The sequence below is a fragment of the Cnephaeus nilssonii genome, assembly GCF_951640355.1.
Source record: "Cnephaeus nilssonii genome assembly, chromosome: X".
Taxonomy (NCBI): domain Eukaryota; kingdom Metazoa; phylum Chordata; class Mammalia; order Chiroptera; family Vespertilionidae; genus Cnephaeus; species Cnephaeus nilssonii.
In genome coordinates this window covers 105488211-105509943 of record NC_137071.1, presented here as the reverse complement: position 1 = coordinate 105509943, position 21733 = coordinate 105488211, and the positions used below count along the sequence as shown (strand labels likewise).

General features: G+C 40.2%; 1 protein-coding gene across 5 annotated transcripts in view; it reads right to left on the bottom strand.

Moving 5' to 3' along the window:
- The window catches only part of MOSPD1 (motile sperm domain containing 1), a 60529-nt gene extending 40074 nt beyond the window's left edge, over positions 1-20455 (bottom strand). For all 5 annotated transcript variants that reach the window (XR_013813224.1, XR_013813225.1, XR_013813226.1 and 2 more), the window contains exons 1-4: positions 20323-20455; positions 3196-3450; positions 3008-3083; positions 1062-1279 (exon numbers count right to left, since the gene is read on the bottom strand). Coding sequence is in view for 2 of the 5 variants with exons in the window: in XM_079765229.1 (XP_079621355.1) it covers positions 1062-1279; positions 3008-3083; positions 3196-3349 (448 nt within the window). In the remaining 3 variants the exon portion in view is untranslated. The remainder of the gene's footprint in view (positions 1-1061; positions 1280-3007; positions 3084-3195; positions 3451-20322) is intronic.
- Between the last annotated feature and the right edge of the window lie 1278 nt (positions 20456-21733).

The following is a 21733-nucleotide window of genomic DNA, read 5'->3' as shown; positions in this document are numbered from 1 at the left end:
TAGGGGACCCTACACGTGCATGATTCAATCATGCACTGGGCCTCTAGTATATCATAACACTTCTATATATCTAAGCTGGAAGAAAATGGGGAATAGAGAGGGATTGAATCAATAGCCCACAGGGGATATTATAATCTACTTAGTTTAATTAACTTCAACTTTAATGACTTTTTTTTCCCAAAAATAATATAAACAGTGCACCAAGTTTGGCCTATTGCCAAACACAATCTCTCTCTCCTTCTTTAAACTAATTAAATGAGAAAGGATATAGAAAAGTCACAGAAACAAGAGTATATAATTGCCAAATTATGATCTTACATAATAAAAAGGTAATATTTAAATTACCATCACTCTGCTATGCCCATGATTGGGCCAGCAGGTGACACAGGGGGCTGGACTCGGGGTGGCTGGGGTGGTGATTGGGCCGGCAGGACGCTGAGCTCGCGTCGCCGCTGGCCATGGCTGTGCTGCGGCACAGACAGGCTTCTGGGGCAGTGAGCCGAGCCGGCGTTTTGGAGGTTTGGAGGCGGCGGGCGGTGGGCAGGCGGCGCGGCTCCCCGGGGAGGAGTCTGGCGGCAGTTGGGCCACAGGAGCACGTGGTGGCGGCCCCAGCCTTCCTGGGCGGGAGGCAAAGGCAAGACCCTGGCCTGGGCTCCGGCCGCAGGAGGACCACGCCCCCGCCCCACCTCGCCCTAGGGGCCCAGGGACTTCGGAGCTGCCGACCAGCGGACAGACAGCCTACACGTGCATGATTAAATCATGCATTGGGCTTCTAGTAGTATTATAAAGTACAGTGCCTGCATTCTCAGGTTTTATAGATTTAAATGTTATGGGAACATTTGCCTTCTCCTTACAGCATCCTCTAGTCCTCTCCTCTGAAAATCCAGCTCTAGGCCTCAGCTCGATTTTAGGTACCTGATCTCTAGGTTCTGTTTCAAAAGTAGTTGATTAGTTTTAAAGCAACACATTATTTTTCTAGTAATTATTCTTAGCTCTCTGATTATTTTAAAGTTAGAAATGTGTAAGACCTCAAAAGAGCTTTAAAAACAACCCAAAATTACCTGGTTGAAAAGACTGCTCAAAAAATAAGCTATCACTTAATGGTTCCTTTATTCTTTTTTCCTCTTCTTCCTTTTGTTGCTCTTTTGCAGAAGGGAGAAGAGTAGCCACAACCTCTTTCCTTCCTAAAGCCTTTCTCTGGCTTTGTTCGGAAACTTGGAGACGGAATTTGTCTATTACTCCATAGTGACAGGATCGAACATCTCTATGACGAATCACACTGAAAACATTAAAAAATAACAAATGCTGTTTAGGTTTCAGGGGGCCTGTCAAACAGAATTCAGCAAGAGATTTCATACATTAAAATAATATTAACTGATTATAACCAAGTATTCAAATACAGAGATTTGCTAATGAGGCTTTTTAAAAAATCACAGTATAACCCAAAAGGAAATAGGTACTGCTGAAATATTTGATGAAAGCACATACTCTAAAACAGAGAATAAAAGTAAAATATGATGGGCAGCTCTAGCTGGTTTGGCTCATTGGATAGAGCATCGGCCTGCGAACTGAAGGGTCCCAGGTTCGATTCCAGTCAAGGGCACATGCCCAAGTTGTGGGCAAAGAAAATTCCTTTTGGCAATGACTTTTTTTCTGGATATCTGAATATAGTAATATTTACTAAATAAGATATATGAAATTGTTTCTTCCTCTACAAAAGTCTCATAAATTTTCTATTGCCACTTATTCAAAAATGTTAACACATTTTACAAACCTCACCCTAGACTTAAAATCTGAAATCCATGAATGCAGATAAAAATAAGCATTTGCATGAGTAATCCAGTCTGACCAATCCAACAGAAGGCTAACAATACACTTCTGTATCTCTCTGAAAAGAGTATAAAGCACTTCAATTTTTATGAATTATCTGAAATTCCATATATTTTACTTTGTTCTTAATAAGGAACACAGAATAACTAGGTCAAAGGTAACACATTTATTTGGCTAGAAACTACATTTCTTTGGAATAGTCCTTGCTTATTTTGTACTGAATGAAAATCAAAAGAAATGTGCAAAAACACATTCTTAAAGATACATCATTTTAATGTTGTAAGTCTATTAAAAAGAAAAGACTTCTGCTTCTCATTCTCCCAGAAAATTTAAACAAATACAGTTTACTGGGTGGCTTAAATTAAGGGCTGTTCAATGGATCCATCTGGTCATCACCAGTTCTAAAGTGAAAATTAAGTATGAACAGCCTGAACAAATAGTCATTTATCTGGCACTCTAAGAAGAAATTATCTAGAAGAGCTCAGATAACCTTTTATAGATGAGTAGTTATGCACTTGCTTCCTGTTTGTATAGATTAACTTCAAAGCTTATTAGCTGAATCATTTTGGATGAACTTATATTACTGTTGTCCTGAGAGTGTAGTAGTATTATTTTCCCAAATTTCACTATAATAGCAAGATGTTCCAAAGAAAGTTGAATTTCTTATTATAGCTAGAGAAATTTAAAGGAATAAGTTAAAACTTTACCTTCATAAATGTCCATTATAACTAAAAGCACAACAATGAGAAAATGTTCACAGAAATATTAACACACACCAGTACTAACATAATGAAATATTATTAAGTATTTGTTTGACTTATTTAGAATCCATTAGTAACTTAGCAAGAATTTATTTTTCTTTTTAATTCAACTTATTGGTTTGACATTGGTTAATAAAATTATATAGGTTTCAAGTGTATAATTCTATAATACCTCAACTGTGTACTGCATTGTGTGAGCGCCACCCAAAGTCAAATTTTCTTCCATTACCATATATTTCACTCACTTTACCCTTTACTACCTCCCCAAGAATTTTGATAGACTAAAACTTTCAGCAAAAAATTCAAAGTATAATAAATGCCTATGTGCGAATAGCTTCAAGAAAAAACCTTTTCAAGTTAAACATATAAATATTAACACATTTAAAACATGTTACCAGGAAGTGATTGGGACTTACATATCCACACAACACTGAGGCTTTACTGCACCTGCAGCATCAACGACAACATACTTATTTGGAGTAGTACACAAAACTGAAAGAAAAAGTCACAATGACCATTAGTGTTTTTTTAAAAAATTAGTTTCTACAAGTAAAAAAATTAGTAGGGACTAGTTAAAGCCATCAAATTGACCTAGGAGACTCACCTTTGAACTTTAAGGCAAACTCATAGGGATTATATAAAGTCAACACTTGCTTATGTGTTGACTGGTCATCTGCATAAAATATTAGCTCTGTGGGAAACACAAAAACAGGAAGATTTCCTTGCACTAACTCTAGCTGTCTTTTTTGTTGATGCATTGGCACTGAATCCCCCTTGCTGCAGCTTCTGTTTTCACAGTCTCGACTCTATTTTGGACTTTCCTTAAAGTCAGTTAAAAATTCCAAAGCATTTTGGCAATCTAGAAAGAGAAGAGAGAAAGAAAACTGAATGATACCTGTTTTCATTTGTTGTCCCACCATGAAAAAGCATGCTTAGTGTGCATTAAAATAGACCCCCAAATAATTTAAACAAGCCTTTTGACTTTTCCTCTAGGCTTACTTATACAGCTTTTAGTTAACTCAGCAAAGAAATTTATACATGTTCCTTTCACATTCAAGGTTTCAACCTACGACAAATAACATTAATACCTGAATGAGGGAATAAAGGCTTTGTACCTCAATTTAATAGCCCCCTTTCAAAGAGATGAGATCAAAGAGACATCACTCTTTTTAAATTTCAGATTTTTTTAATAAAGTAAGTATTCCCTCCACCAATCTTATATGAGCCAATCAGAATTCTAAAAGACTAAAAAAATATAGAACAAAAAATATATAGAACAAAGCAAGTTTCCATAGTTTATGGAAGAAAAACTTGAGAATAATTTTCACACTCATCTCAACAATACTATAGTGCCTTCAGGAAGCATGGATGGCAGAGTTCTTTCAATCTTTTTTTCTACCAAAACCGAAGATAAGCAAAAATGTCTGGAAGGGAAGTTGAATATCCAAACTGTCCATGGAGTTTTCTATGAAATTTCAAAGTCAGTAAGTAGGTCTTGGTATGTGAGTGGCACTGTGCCTCCCCCGCCCCTCCACATCAAGTGCACAGACTTTTTGAGAGCTATTTTCTTCTTCCAACTTTAAAGACCTTTCTGGATTCCTTCGGGGGTTGTTGAATATGTTCCAGACAGTTGTAACTGGCATAAGTCTGATTGATAAGTGCAATGTTTCTGTATTTGTCTCCTAATCTAATTTCAAGAAACAACATTACTTAGCTAGTACCGTGTGACTTTTTCAAATAAAATACAAAAGCTAAACCATACAATCACAGAAAATACCTGATTTTCACCCTGTAGATCACACATTTAAAATAAGTGATAAGTATTTAATAGTTTGCTTTCAAGTTCTCATATATTCAAAGTAAATATAACAAATGATTAATTTTTTTTGTTGTTTTACCGGCTATTAGAGTGCACGTGCTGTGATTCTGATTTAAGCCTTTACCACTTTTATCAAATAGGATACTGTATAGTCATGCATGCAAATTTTTATCCTTTTCTTTCATCTGAATGCCTATTATATATAGGCCTGGCACTATGTCAGGAGCTGCACAAAGATACAAAGATAAATAATGCACAGGCCTTGTCCTCAAGAAACTCAAGTCTCACTGATAAAATAAATATTAAAGCTGCCTCTATTATAATGCATACTATTGTATATTAAGTACTAGGGGATTAGAAGACTACTAGTACATGAATAATTCTACCTGGAAGAGAGGCCAGGAGATAGCACTTGAGGTAGTTCTTAAAGAAAAGGATACACACTTCTATGCTAGGGGTAGGGGTTGGGGATAGGTACAGAGGGTATTCTGACTGAGGGAACAGCATAAGCAAAGATGCAGAAACATGAAGGTAAGAAAGAATGTTGAAAAGGTCCTAATCAAGGCCCTGGCCGGGTAGCTCAGTCCCCATACACCAAAGTTGCAGTTCCATCCCTGGTCGGGCTACATACAAGAGTCAACCAATGAATGCATAAATAAGTGAAACAAAAATCGATGTTTCTTTCTCTCTCTCCCTTCCTCTCTCTTTACCTAAAAAGCATCTAAAAATACTGCCAGGAGAACCAAGATGGCAGGGTAGGTAAATGCCTGTACTCACTGCCTCCCACAGCCACATCAAAATTACAACTAATATACAGAACAGCCATCATTCAGAACAGCCTGAATAAAAAAGATTAAATAAACAAAAAAAGAACTGCCTGAAAGCTAACTGAATGGAAGTCACACAACTAGAAAAGTAAAAAAGAAAGCACACTGAGATTAGTAGGAAGGTAGGAGGGGTGGAGGCATGGAACAGGTTGGCCCAGCCAACACCCAAGTGTGTTGTTTTTTAATTGGGAGGGAGATTGTGTGGAGGCTGCCCTTGAGAAGTAAGGGGTCCCAACCCCCCCCAGCCCCGCCTCCCCAGCCCAGGGTTCCAGAGCTAGGAAGAGAAGTCCCCATAACTTTGGGCAGTAAAAACCAGCAGAGATTGTGGTTGAGTGACAAGGAGGCTTCTGGAGTCCCAGGTGCTCCTCTTAAAGGGCCATCACACGAACTTACATGGTCCATTGTTTGGCATCAGGACAGAAACTCGGAGGTGGCTTTCTCCCAGACAGGGGTGCAGCAAGGGTAATTGTTCCTGGTCTGGAACCTCCCCTGTCGCAGGGCTGACTGGCATCCATAGCTGAGTCTCAACCAGCCTAGAGCACACTGTTTGATCCACCCTGGGGATTGCCTGAGATCCCACCCAACCCAATTTACAGCCCCACCCAAGCTGTTTGCAACAGCTTTTCCATATGAATGGTCTGTCCTGGCTCAGGCTTCAGATTTTGCTAAAATCTGTCAAACAAGCTGCAGCTGGTGACAGCATGCCCAAACCTATCACTAAAAGGCCCAAGACCTGGCACCAGTATCAGCCTGCTTTGCTTCACAGCTGGGCTTTGCCTCCTGCACAGCAGCTCTTCCACTGTAGTTGAAGCTGGTCCTCAAAACCAATTGACCTGAAGGTCAACTGCTCCCAGAGAGGCCAACAGCAATCAGGCTCAACTACAAGACAGTGCTCCCAGCCCACACAAGGGCACACCTAGAGTGCCCAGCTCAGGGGACTGGGAGGCTGAGCCACTGGGACCTATAGGACATGTACTACAAAAGGCCACTCTACCAACTCCAGGAAACATAACAGCTCTACCTAATACATAGTAACAAACACAGGTTAGCAGCCAAAATGCAGAGACAAAGAAACATGTCACAAATGAAAGAAATGGAAACAAGCAAACTACTGGATACAGAGTTCAAAACAATGGTTATAAGATTACTCAACGATCTTAATGAGAGCTTCAAGGAACTTAGTGAGACTTTCAAGGATCTTAGTAAGAATGTCAAAGACATAAAAAAGACCAGTCAGAAATCAAGCATTCACTAACTGAAATAAAGAATAATTTACAGGGACTCAACAGTAAAGTAGAGAATTCAGAGAATCAAATCAATGATTTGGGATACAAGGAAGCAAAAAACAACCAATCAGAAGAACAAAAATAAAAAGAATCCAAAAATATGAAGATAGTGTAAGGAGCATCTAGGGCAGTGATGGGCAACCTTTTGAGCTTGGTGTGTCAAACTTTGCCAAAAAACTGAGCATAACTCGGGTAGTGTGTCACTTTGAGGAAAAAACATTATTTCGCAAATGTTTCATCCTCAGGAGCAGCAAATGTTTCATCCTCGGCATGTGGCCGCCTGAGCGGCCACGTGTCATCAGAAATGGCTACGCGTGTCAGTGCTGACACGCGTGTCATAGGTTTGCCATCACTGACCTAGGGCAACTTCAAGCATACCAACATTCACATTATGGGAGTGCCAGAAGGAGAAGAGAGCGAGCAAGCTATTAAGAACCTATTTGAAGAAATAATGACAGAAAACTTCCTCTACCTGGTGAAAGAAACAGACTTACAAGTCTAGGAAGTCCAAACAAGAGGAACCCAAAGAGGCCCACACCAAGAGATAACATAATTAAAATGACAAGGGTTAAAGACAAAGAATCTTAAAAGCAGCAAGAGAAAAGCAGTTACCTACAAGGAAGTGCCTACAACTATCAGTTGATTTCTCAACAGAAACTTTGCAGGCCAAAAGGGAGTGGCAAGAAATATCAAAGTGATGAATAGCAAGGACCTACAAGAATTGAGGGTTAGATAAATAGCTTCACAGACAAGAAAAAGCTAAAGGAGTTCACCACCACCAAACCAGTAATACGCAGAAACCGGTTTAGCTCAGTGGATAGAGCATCGGCCTGCGAACTGAAAGGTCCCAGGTTCGATTCTGGTCAAGGGCACGTTCCTTGGTTGTGGGCACATCCCCAGTGGGGGCGTGCAGGAGGCAGCTGATCGATGTTTCTCTCTCATCGATGTTTCTAGCTCTCTGTCCCTCTCCTTTCCTCTCTGTAAAAAATCAATAAAATATATTTTAAAAAAGAAAAGAAAAAAAAAACCAGTAATACATGAAATGTTAAGGGTATTCTTTAAGAAGAGGAAGAGGAAGAGGAAGAAAGAGGAGAAGGAGGAGGAACAGGAGGAAGAGGAGGAAGAGGAGGAGGAGAAGGGAAGAAGAAATACAGACAATAAAATGGCACTAAATACATATCTATCAACAATCAAATCTAAAAATTAAAATAAATTAACAAGAAATCTAATGAACAAAATAATCTGGTGAATAAAACAGAACCAGAGGCATAGAAGCATGGAACAGACTGATGAATCTCAGAGGGAAGGGGGGAGGGGTGGGAAGAGATTAACCAAAGATCTTACCTATGGACAACAGACTATAGGGTGGTGAAGGCCTGGGATGGGGCAGGAACTGGTTGGAGGGGGGTAATTGGGGGGAAAGGGGGACATCTGCAATACTCTCAACAGTAAAGTTTTTTTTTTAAGCCAAAAAATACTGTCAGTTAAAAAAAGTCATAATTCATACACTCTCCTAGATCATTCTTGCCAGGACTAACTGGCAGACCCTGAACAATGGAAGAATGATTACTCTGACACATTGTTTCTGTGAAAGAGAGGGCTAAGGGACTGCTTGGCTATAGCAACCAAACAGCCCTATTCACCTGCCTCCTTACGCTTTTATTGTAACAACAGCTTGAACTAAAATTAACTATTAGATACTATCAGCAGGGTAAGCATCCTTGAGAAGACACATGCGTCTGTAGTGTCCTTTAAGCAAGGACGTTTTGAAGTCTAAATATAAAGATTCAAGCAAAACACCCGGGGGCTCAGACTTGTTTGGAAAAGTCAAGGCAGGGTCTGCGGCCTTTGGCAAGGTCCCCCTAGAGACCTCTGATCTTTCAAAGAATCCTTCTTACAGACTTTCCAACCAAGTGCTTCCCCGCAGATCATCATGCTACTTTATGTCCATATATTTCATAGCATGCATATAGCTCATAACAGTGTTGTTTTTTACTGAGCTGAAAGGAGCTTTAGACATTTTTTGCATTTTTTATTATCATTGTTGTTGAAAGTATTACAGATGTCCCCCATTTTTGCCTATCAATTTTTATTTGTAACATTTAACATTTGTATGATTCATAAGAAATTTCAAACTTTTTTCATTAATCACTTACACTGAATGAATAGGGTGGTGAAGGCCTGGGGTGGGGGCAGGATAGAAGAGGTCAATGGGGGGGAAAGAGGGACATATGTAATACTTGCAACAATAAAGATTTAAAATAATTATAAATATATGTAAAACTTTTAGTACTTATTCTAGGCCAGGCAATGTTCTGTTTGTTGTTTTATTAAATTAGGAAGAAACCAGATTAAGACAAAAAATGTCAGCAAGCCTCTTGCTTCTTAGTCCAGTATTCTTTCCGCTATACCAAAGTAACAATCCATTTCAATAAAATTAAACTAAGATTATTCTGAAAAGCATCTGATTACATAATTCTAATTTTGAATTTTTATTTGCCATGAATTTCTTTCTTTTCCTAAGAGCCATACACATTTGCATTTGGATAATGTACTCTCAGAAGTGTGGTATCTTATTTAATAGAAAATAATAAGCTAAAAAATAATAAGCTCTATAATTATTTTCTTTTCTGCTCCCCTATTTCTTTTTTTTTAATATATTTTATTGATTTTTTACAGAGAGGAAGGGAGAGAGAGCTAGAGACATCGATGAGAGAGAAACTTCGATCAGTTGCCTCCTGCACACCCCCCACTGGGGATGTGCCCGCAACCAAGGTACATGCCCTTGACCGGAATCGAACCTGGGACCCTTCAGTCCGCAGGCCGACGCTCTATCCACTGAGCCAAACCGGTTTCGGCCATATTTCTTTTTTTTTAAATTTATCTTTCTTGTTAAAGGTATTTTAGATGTCCCCCTTTTTTTCCTATTGACCCCTTTTAGCCCACACCCACCCCCTACTCCAGGTTTTCATCACACTATTGTCTGTGTCCATGGGTTATGTATACATGCATATAAATTCTTTGGTTAATCTCGCCCCACCCACCCCCAGCTTCTCTTTGAAATTCAACAGTCTGTTTCATGCTTCTGTGTCTCTGGATCTATTTTGTTTATCAGTTTATTTTGTTCTTTAGATTCCACATATGAGTGAGATTATGTGATACTTATTTTTTTCTGACTGGCTTACTTCACTTAGCCAGGTCCATCCATGCTGTCTCAAAGGGTAAGATATCATTTTTTACTGCTGCATAGTATTCCATGATGCAAATGTACCACAGCTTTTTTATCCACTTATCTACTAATGGGCACTAGAGCTATTTCTAGGTCTTAGCTATTGTAAATTGCACTGCTATGAACATAGGAGTGCATACATTCTTTCTGATTGGTGTTTTGGATTTCTAAGTATATACTCCTAGAAATGAGATCACTGGATAAATGGCAGTCCCATAATTTTTTCAAGAAACTCCATACTGTTTTCCATAGTGGCTGCACCAGTCTGCATACCCACCAGTAGTGTACTAGGGTTCCCTTTTCTCCACAATTTACCATCACTTGTCATTTGTTGATTTGTTGATGGTAGCCATTCTGACAGGTGTGAAGTGATACCACATTGTTGTTTTAATTTGCTTCTCACTGATGATTAGTGACATAATTACTTTCTTTGTAAGCTTGACTATTAGGAATAGAACATCCAAATTTGTATAAAATTCAACATCTCATTCTAAAACTGTTAGGATGAAAATTTAGCTTATGATAAAAGGTGGAATCTCTGATTTGTAGAAGATAGTTGAATTTGTACCTTACTCCTTATAAAATTTTTAAGATTATGGCAAATTCCAAATGGATCAAAGCTTTAAATGTAAAGAAATAAAACCATAGCCCAGTTGGTATGGCTCAGTGGTTGAGCATCAACCTATGAACCAGGAAGTCAGGGCACATGCCCAGTTGTGGACTCAATCCCCAGTGGGAGGCATGCAGCAGTCATTCGATTATTCTCTCATCATTGATGTTTCTATCTCTCTCTTCCTCTCCCTTCCTCTGAAATCAATGAAGACATATTTTTTAAAAGAGAAAGAAAACCATAAAACACTAGAAATCTTGGGAAATATTTTTCTTTTTTATAAATTAGGCTTTCTAACAACCAGAAACCAAAAAAAAAATATTTGGTAAATTCAACTATATTAAAACTTTTAAAATTCTGCATGGCAAAATACTTATTAAGCAAAGCCAAAAGAACATTTTCAATTCATAGCATAGGCAATGTCTAATTTTCCTACTATATATAAAGAACCTATACGAAACCAGTGTGGCTCAGTGGATAGAGCGTCGGCCTGCGGACTGAAGGGTCCCAGGTTCGATTCCGGTCAGGGGCATGTACCTTGGTTGCGGGCACATCCCCAGTAGGGGGCGTGCAGGAGGCAGCCGATCGATGTTTCTCTCTCATCGATGTTTCTAACTCTCTATCTCTCTCCCTTCCTCTCTGTAAAAAATCAATAAAATATTAAAAAAAGAACCTACAAATCATTACCAAAAGACAACTCAATATAAAAATGAGCAAACTCTATAATAATTTATAGAAAATGATATACAGATTGTTCCTAAACTTACAAAAGGTTGTATAACCTCACCCACAAGAGAAATACCAACTAAAGGTATACTGATAAAAGTTTTTACCTATCTGATTGGCAAAAATCAACAAGTTTGATAGCACATGGTGGGGGCAATCAGGTATGTTCTTAACATTGCTGGCATGGATATAAATTGGCACATCCACCATACCTGCCAAAATTAAATGCACATACCCTCAAATCTAAATTCTAGTTCTAGGAATTTATCTGGTATAAATATTCGTCCTGTGTGAAATAGTATATGTGAAAGATATTTGGTTTTTGTTTTTTCTTCATCACTAAGGATTAAATAAAGTTTATGTGAAGCACTCAGTAAGAGCTAGCAAAAGATTGGAAACAGCCCAACTATCCATTAATAGTAGATTCATTAAATAACACATGATATAGCCATGTGTTGGGATACCAGATATCTGTCAAGAAGAGGAAGCTCTTTGTATAATATGCATTTGGACTGATCTTCAAGTGTAGCAAAACAAGGTGCAATGCAGAGTGTAGAGCATGCTGCCATTTGTGTGGAAAGGGGAGATAAAAGAATATGCAAACCTATTTTCCTGGAAATGGGTAAAATATCAATGGTAGGATAGCCAGGGTTGCCCCTGGAGAGGCAAACTGAGTGGCCAGGAACAAAGGTGGGAGTGTTTTCTCCAGATGCCCTTTTGCATTTTTTAAATTCTGAACACTGTGAATACCTATTCAAATGTTTGTTGTTGTTGTTAATCCTCACCCGAGGATCTTTTTCCATGATTTTTAGAGAGAGTGGAAGGGAGGCTAAGTGACAGAGAGAAATATCGATGTGAGAGACACATTGATTGGTTGCCTCCTGCTCCTACCCCAACCAGGGTGGTGATCAAGCCTGCAACTGAGGTACATGCCCTTGACCAGAATTGAACCCAGAACCCTTTAGTCCACAGGCTAACACACTATCCACGGAGCCAAACAGGCTAGGGCTCAAAATTTTTTTTAAGTTCGAGTTACACAACAACTCTCCTAGGGCCTAATTTGAAAAAGGTGCCAATTTTGAAACACAAGAAGAAATTTTGAAACACAAGAAGGAATTTAGAAACAATTTGTGAAAAACCCCTTTTAATTGTATTTCCAATTTATGATCCTTTAATAACTCTGAAAAACCTTAAAACTGTGTGTAAAATAGAATGATTTCAATTATTTAAAATAATTTTGTGTACCACAAACTCTTACAATGAGAAAAAACAAAGGTTTATTTAAGATAACTTGCAAACCTGGAAAAAATGTAAAACTTTTTGTTATAAAGGATATAAGATGGATTATAAAGCTAACCATGAAATAACCTTAAGGAGAAGTTAATTGTCACAGGCCAGAGTAGAAATTTTACTAGCTTTATATATATTTTGGCTTAGTAGAAATTTTTGTTTTAATTTTTAAGCTTTCTCTTTACCACTTGAATATGTACACATTTCCCCACAAATCATGAATAGGCTGTCTATCCCCTGGTCACTATAAGTATTTTTTGAGCAGTTTATTATTTCTTTTCAGATTCCTAATTCCATTTCTCACATATCTTGGCAAAGATATGTTACCTCCTAAAGTCCAACCAGTGGAAATTAGGGAGGAATTAGCACCAGGTCACCAGGGCAAATTCAGAGACTCTGCCAGCAAACCTAATGAAACTAACACCTGCCTTTAATTGATGGTTTTCTGGAGATTAACACTTTCTCTTCACTCCAGTCCATATTGCAAAACAATAAGGTACAAAAATTCTGGGGAGTGATAATATACTGAGCCAATAAAACCTTAATGAAAATCCTATGTAATAAAAGCCTAATATGCTAAGTGTCCAACTGTTTGTTTGACCGTTCGCTATCATGCACACTGACCACCAGGGGGCAGATGCTCTGACCTGTAGGTTAGCTTGCTGCTGGGGTCCAGCTGATTGGGACTGGGCGAGACAGGCCGGACATGCCCTGGAGCCCTCCTGTGGTCCCTTCCCAGCCCTAATCGTGCACCAGTGGAATCTCTCGGCTTGGCCTATGCCTTCTTGCAATCTGGAACTCCTCGGGGGATGTCAGAGAGCTGGCTTCGGCCCGATCCCCACAGGCCAGGCCGAGGGGCCCCACCAGTGCACAAATCCATGCACCAGGCCTCTAGTTTATTTATAAGGTTGTTTTCATAAAAGCATGCACAAAGTCAAAGAATGTTAGCTCCTGAGCCTTCTCATTTTCCTGCTGAGGATAGCAGGCCCAGGGTAAGTAAAGGACTTACCAGTGTATTGGTGGAAGGAGTCTGGTCACCACTCACACTTCCCTATACAGTCATCATCTCCTTTGTGTCTCAATTCAAAAGTCCTGCCTCCCTAATGCTAACATCCAAACATGCCCTCATCTCTAAAAATGTCCCTTCTTTTCCAGAGAGTTCTCAAAGGATGATCCAAAATTCAGCTCTTGATATATATGTTTCCTTTTCAGTTTTATAAAGAAAATATCAAGAGACAATTCCACTTACTAAGATGTGCACACTTTCTTTTCCTGCCTACTAGTATAAAATAGCTATGGCTGTCAGTAAATGTTCATTAGGTCATTAATAACCAAGGTTTATCTTATTTGTTCTCTCTGGACACCATTATTTTCCTCATTCTTCAAAGCCTTATTCAAATCCCCTCTCTCTGAAGCCTTCTTCTTCTACCACCCTGATCTACATGGATCTCACTGATTTTATTATGTTTTTAAAAATATGTCTTTATTGATTTCAGAGAGAAAGGGAGGAGAGAAATAAACATCAATGATGAGAATCACTGATTGGCTGCCTCCTGCATGCAACCCAATGGGGATCAAGCCCACAACCCAGACATATGTCCTGATCAGGAATCGAACCGTGACCTCCTGGTTCATAAGTCAACGTTCAACTGCTGAGCTATGCCAGCCGGGCTATTATGTACTTACCATATAGATTGGCTATTTTGACTTTTGTTTTGTGTGGATTAATTTAGACTTCAGGCATAGTGCCATATTGTTTTCCTGTGGGGTTTTATTTTCATCCTTCATATACCCAAGCTCAGTGTTAGGCTCTTAGCAGATACTGAGCTTATCAGTTAACCTACAGGTGTCTACTAATATTTGTCTCCTTCATCAAGTAACACTTCTTCCTTGTAAGTGAACACACTTCATCCGAAGACAGGCAAAGGATCCCAATTAGAGGAACAGTAAATCTATAGCGGCTACTTGCCATAAGTTGGGGTAAAAGGAGAACAGACAGACAGCCGTCTCTACCCATTCCTTCCCTCTCTTCTATCTCCCTCCCCTCCCATCAGCTCCTCTGGCTCTTCAGTGCCCAACTGGGCCAACAGTGTTTAGAAATACCACGCTCAAAAAAAAAAAAAAAAGAAAGAAAGAAATACGAGACTCCAACATACCCCCATACCCTCGACCTTACATGGAAACTATGAAGCTGGGAGCTGGTGCTACAGGAAAACTACCTTGTCCTTCCGCGCCAACCCTCCCCGCCCCACCACCTCCCACTGCCTCCACCCTCTTGCACTAAAGGTACAGAAATGCAATCCTGAATGAAATTTGAAAGAAAACCCTATGTATGTACACCACCTTGTGATCAGTTTGCAAACTATTCCCCCACCCCCCAATAAAGGCCTAAATACACTGAAATCATCACACACACTTTCTACCATCATTCCAGGGAGACCAGTACCCCCCAAATTTTATTATTTTCTGTTCTCCTCACTTTGGCTTGACCAGAAAAAGATGAGACTGAGATACACAGGGGAGTTTCGATATCTTTTACCACCATATATTCAAAACTGTTAAGACCACAGAAATCATATTGTCAGTTGTCCCTCCTTTTTTGAGAAGAGGAGGCCGCGATAAAAATCAAGTGAAAAAAGTGAAACTTGGGTATTTTTATAATAAAGTGGTTCAAAGCTTGAAACAGACAGGGATGTTTCAAAGTACAGACTTGCCCAGAAACTACGGACCCATTTCCTTGGCTTCAGAACACCAGCTACTTACTATCTGTCCCTGGCTCTGTGTTTACTCTGATTAGGGTTCCTAGCTCCACCTCCAGGCCTGCTCCTTTTTATCTGGGCACAGGGGCTATCTTCTTCCCCCATGTTTGGTGCAGTCCTTGCCAATGCCAAGTAAGTAAGAAACAGTTAACAGCAACAAGTTCTTTTGCTTTACTCTCAATGGCAGTAAAACCTCTATTTCCTTCCCATTTCATAAATTCAGTTATCTTCCTCTTTGAGTTTCACTATCATCTATTGGGATTTTCCTAAAGTTAACTCTTATACAAGTGATGTTATAATATTCTCTTTATATTTTTTTAATAGTTCAATGCTCAATATTAAATACTTTTGCTTTTATAAATTTGCTAGGTTTTTTGTATAATCTGATACCTTACTAATGGGATTGCCTGCTATAAATGATATGTAGTGATAAGTTATTACATACTAAAGATGTAAAGTTGAGCCCTAGCCGGTTTGGCTCAGTGCATAGAGCCTCAGCCTGTCGACCAAAGGGTCCTGGGTTTGATTCTGATCAAGAGCATGTACCTCAGTTGCAGGCTCCTCCCAGCCCAGGTCCTGGTTGTGGGCTCCTGCAAGAGGCAACCAATCGATGTTTCTCTCACATTGTTATTTCTCTCTGTCTTTCCCTCTCCCTTCCACTCTCTCTAAAAATCAATGGAGCCTTAGCCAGTTTTGCTCAGTGGATATAGCATCGGCCTGTGGACCAAAGGATCCCAGGTTCAATTCCAATCAAGGGCACATGCCCAGATTGTGGGCTCAGTCCCCAGTAGGGGGGCGTGCAGGAGGCACCCGATCAATGAGATTCTTTCTCATCATTTATTTTTCTATACCCCTCTCCCTCTCCCTTCCTCTCTGTAATCAATAAAAGTATATTTTAAGAAAAATCAATGGAAAAATATCCTCAGGTGAGGATTAACAACAAAAAAGTAACAAAACAAACAAACAAAAAACAAAAAAAGATGTTAAGTTGAGTAGTGCATGCTTTAAGCATTTAAAAAATAAGGATGTCCTCCAGTAATGTCTTTTTTGAGATATTTCTTTTAAGCTAGTTATTTCCAACATTTGTTTTACAATATCTCAATGTCTTCATTTCAAGATGTGCAATTCTCAAAGCAAAATCCATACTAATTCATTATATGAAGTATGTATGTTGCTACATATAGTACTCTCAGAAGTTTTAGAATCACAAATTCATTCAACAAACATTGACAGAGCACTTATATACCAAGCACTGTGCTATGGAATGTGGGGAAACGATGGAAACATGCTCTCACCCTTCAAAACTCGGTTAGCAGGAAAAACAGATACACATAGTAGTTAGAATATGATATAGTAAGTGTTAAAATGCTGGTAGATATAAAATGCTCTGGTAGCATAAAGAAAGTAACAGTCTTCCTTAAACAGGAGTTTTCAGAGGTAGTGGAGAGGGATAAATTCCAGGAAGAATATGTATAAATACATGAAAGGGACTCTTAAAATTAGCTTTGGCATTGCCTATGGTTAAAAAGTAGTATGAAAGAGATAAGCCAGGAAAGGTAAGCTGGAGGTGGATGGAGATAAATCATGTAAGCCAAGTTTGAGGGCTTTACACTTGATTCTGCATGCCAGTGTTTCTCAACATGTGGTGCTGGCAGCAGCAGTTTCACCTGGTAACTTGTTAGAAATGCTGGTTCTTGGGTACCACCCTAGATCTACTGAGCGTGGCTCAGTGGTTGAGCATTGACCTATGAACCAGGAGGTCACGGTTCGATTACCAGTCGGCTGAGTATGCCCGGGTTGTGGACTCAATCCCCAGTAGGGGGGCGTGCAGGAGGCAGCCGATCAATGATTCTTTCTCATCATTGATCTTTCTATCTCTCTCTTCCTCTCATTTCTTCTCTGAAATCAATAAAAATATTTTTTAAATTTTTTTAAAAAAAGAAATTCTGGGGTTGGGGCCCTCCAGATGATTCTGATGCATACTACACTTAGAACCACTGCTTCAGGCAATGAGAAACCTCCATAGGATTTTAAGCAGGGAACTAGCTGGATAAGATCTTAAGCAGGAAGCTGGTTGCCACTGACAAGTTAAGCACAGCACCTGACTCTAGAGTAGTCATAGTGAGAAGAAAAAAGCTGTTGAATCACTGTGGCATGGAGAGATGATGAGGGCCTAGATTAAGTAGGAATGGAGAGGAACAGATTTTAGAGATGCTTTGCAGGTGGCCCAAGAGACTAGGAGAGATCCATACAAAGGTGTTACTGAAATGGCTTTTATATAAAAACATGTTGTACTCTTGTTGAATGTATTGACCACTAGATGTTATAAGAATGATCCAGAATAAAGGAAGGTCAAGAGCAACATCTATGTGTTCCCATAGTGTCAAGAACAAAGGGTGCCCTGGCTTGCACATGTGTCTCTTGGTCTGCTTGGCAGTTCTACTTCTCACTGTAAGTTAGTAAACTGGCATTCATATAGTAACAAAGAAATCTTTTAAGTTTGATTAGTGTGAGTCAATCCCTGAAATTGATGGGTAATTTCTGGATGTGCTGGAAAAATTAAATTTCAAACCCTGCAAAGTTAAAAAAAAAATGTTCTGGTGATCTAACCAAGATACTACCAAGGTGAGGCCCTGCTAGAACCACCTTCTTTTTATTCTAGCTTCATCACTGATCACATAGCCCACTTATTTCAGGAAAAAGTTGTAATGAGTGAAAGAATCAGACTTTGTACTATGCTATAAAGGTCAAGAAAGTCAAGTGGAACTGTTATTTCTGATTTTGGAAATAGGATTTAGCTGAGCCAATCTTCAATTTCCTGATGGAGAGGAGAATGAGAAAGAGAGGTACAGGTCAACCTATTCAGTAATTTCTATTTCTATTAGGACTCTGGATACCTCTTGTTACTTATTGAATGTTCTTTTAGTTGATATCAATATCTTGGCTTATTTGACAATTTTATTTTGGCCAAGAATAATTCCCAATAAAAAAAAACTGCACTATTTTATGGAATTGGAGAACTATAAAAGACCCTGGAGATTAAAACAAAATTTTCATATTACAGATGAGGAAATGGAAGCCCTCAAAGAGCAAATCACTTAATCTGTTTATTGTAGGGCAAGATTCTCCAGAATGCTATAGGGTAGCAAAACCATATTAAGAGCAATACTGATAATCTCCTTTAAATTTTAGATAAGATTTTAAATTCCTCTATTTTCACCCAGCCGACATGGCTCAGTGGTTGAGCATCAATCTATGAACCATGAGGTCATGGGTTCTATTTCTGGTCAGGGCACATGCCCAGGTTGCAGGCTTGATCCTCCAGTAGCGGGTGTGCAGGAGGCATCCAATCAATGACTCTCTCATCATTGATGTTTCTATCACTCTCTCCCTCTCACTTCCTCTCTAAAATCAATAAAAATATATTTTAAACTAAAATAAAAAAATGAATCCCCCTACTTTCCATCTAAACTTTTTAAAAACAGAAAAAGAATAGCAAATTACTTACTTTATTTGTCTAGTAGAGAATGAGGAAGCTTTTCTTGGAGTTTATTGTTTCATATTTTCAAGAATTAGAGTTAAATGTAATAAGTTCCATTAAAAGTATTTGGGGAGAAAATGTGCATGAACAAGTTAAGGGAAGAAACACGAATTATTTTACTAGTATAAGCTATTTGTTCTATTTCCTATATTTGCCTATATTCAGTATACTGAATATTGTGCATTATATTTAATTATATATTACATGTAACGGGAATCTACATAACTACCTCATTTGCAAAATTCCACATTTTCAAATATACTGATATTTGAGTAAACCTCTTACTTTGAGAGTTCTAGAAGTGCTTCAGAAACTCCCATCCTGTTTGGGTATGTAGACGTTAACAACTTTAAAGGCACGTTTGGCCCCATTTTCCAAACTTCCAACTGCTTTATACCAAATATGCCATGATCTAAAAGTTGGTGTCCATTCCTTATACAATATCCTGAATATCGCATCTTATAGTCAGAGAGATTTCCCAGCACTTAGAAAACTTGGACACGATTTTCAGCATCAAGAATATATTAAACCCTATGTGTGCCCTGCCTGAAAAAGTAGACCTTTTCCTGTCTGGAATTCACATTAAGAATGCAATGCATTCCTAGAGAACAGGAATGCTTTTTAGGCAAGATCCAAAAGATCCAATTTTTCAGGTTTGCGTCGATCTCATTTCCTTTCAAAAGTAAAAAATCGGGGACTGTTTTCATCTAATACTTGCCCTCTCGCTCTCCTATATGAGAGGTCTTTGAGTCTACCCCGGGGTGCAGAAATGCTACTACAGTCCGTAGAGGACAGATGTCAGTTACTTTACCCAGAAATGGAAACCGAAGAGCACTGATTAAGGGCGGGAGGGCAGGGGAGAGAGTATCAAAGGTCTGTCCTAGGACTTCAGCTCCACCTGATTGGCCTGGCCCAGCCTTTCCAGCCCCCATCCCCACACTGGCCGGCTCCAAGTGAAACAGGTCATGTGAGCCTGTTTACAGCCGAGCAGCTGGTGCAACAATCAGGATCCGTGCAGAGGTCCTGGAAGGGGGAAGCATAGGCCACATAGCCCCTACACCCCACCCCCACCATTCCAAGAAGGCGTTCGTTCTCCCTCCCAGCCTCTCCACCCCACTTTCATCTTCCTCCAGCCACCCCAGGACGCCTCACTCCAAACCCGCCGATTTCCTTCCAGTTGCTCAACGAGTGGGCCAGTAGGGCTGGAGGAAAGGCAAGGACGGTGTCACCCCAAACAGGGAGTCAACTTCCCTCCCCCAGCTCTCCTCAAAACATCCGTCAAAGAGTTCTCCCCAGAGTCGCATCCCCGGGGGTAACCGAACTCTGTTTGGCAAGCACAGCAAGGTTCCCGAGCCTGCTGCCTCCGCCCGCCCGTGCATGAGAAACACACACAGGAGCCGGCCAGACCAGAGGCTGGGATCCGCATACTGCAGGGCAATTGAGAGAGAGCAGAAAGAACCCCATCAGATTCCTTCTCTCCACCTCCCACCCGCATGCTGGCGCCACCGAGCCCTGCTGTCAGTCACTGAGCCAGGCTCTGGATTTGGGAACTGCTCGTTCTTTCCATTGGGTCTCTCGGCAAGGTAACTTCCACGTTTTCCCGAAGTCTGAGGAGTGTGTGACGGGACGGTGGGGGACTCTCACCTCGGCAAACCCGGCTCCAAGGAAAGAAGCTGCGACTGCTCCTTCGGTCCTTTGTCAGCGTCTCTAGGCTGCACTGCCTGCTGGGATACCGGAGGACTCAAATGCCACCTCTCTCCGCCCTCTAGGACGAGATCTGCTGTTATGGGGTGGGTGGGAAAAGGAAGAAGAGGTGGAGCCGGGGGCGGGGCCTGAGCTGAGGGAGGGGCTTCCTTACTGCCACCTGGCCTCTAGGGTTTCTTCCTTCTCAGTGCTCCAAACTTCTTCCTTCTGTCTCTGACCAGTCTCTCCCTCCTCCCCTCCCTCCCTTCCTCTCCTTCCCTTTCCCTCTCTTCCCCTCCCCTCCCCTTCCCTCCCCTCTCTATGCTCCTTGAGGAGACTAGAGACTTACAGAAGTGCCATCTGCCTTTGCACTTGTTATGCAGCAACCCTTGACTCCGATTCTTACTCCCCTACAGGCATTCACAGATCCAGTGAGTACCAAAGGCTAGTTGATTCTACCTCTGAGACATGTCTTATTGACCAAATTTCTCCACTCCATCTTCAGTGCTGTCTGTTTAGGCCCCATGACCTTTTTCTCAGTTAGCCTCTTATTTGGACGCTCTCCTCCTATCCTTGCTTTTGTCTACACCATCTCCCAGACAGCAATCAGAGGGATTTATCTAAGATGTATAGGTGACTTAAAACTTCCCAATGTCTCAGCAGTACCTACACCCCTTTGCATGGGATATAAGGCCGTCTGTAATCCTTCTCTGATGCACCCAATATTCTAACCCAATCAACTGACCATCCATGAAAGACAGCAAGGCCTGGGAAAACCCAACCAGTGTTGGCTACCTTAAATCATCTCCCTTAAAAGGTGGCCATACAGTCAGTAATAACCACAGGCCCCTTGAAGTATCATTAAAAATAGAATTATCAAGCCCTAGCTGGTTTTTCTCAGTGGATAGAGCATTGGCCTGTGGACTGAAGGGTCCTGGGTTTGATTCTGATCAAGGGCACATGCCTGGTTGCAGGCTCAATCCCAAGTAGGGGGTATTCAGGAAGCAGCTGATCAATGATTCTCTCTCATCATTGATGTTCTCTCTCTCTCTCCCTCTCCCTTCCTCTCTGAAATCAATAAAAATATTTTTAAAAAATACTATGACTGTCCTATAAAACAAATAGAATTATCAAAATTAAATTTTAATTTCTGAAAGGAAGAGCAAGGTACAGCTGCCACAGGTCCCCTCCCCATAAGCATAATGCCCAAAGAATTCTCCCCAGTTGCCCATGTAAGCAATGGGCTGCCAGGAGATATTTCTTGAGCTCAAGCTTCTGATGCCTTTTCTCACAGATTCTCTCCACTTAATAATGTCCTTCTCTGTCTTTGCAATTCTACCTTTCTTTCAAGGCCCAGGGGAAACACCATGTC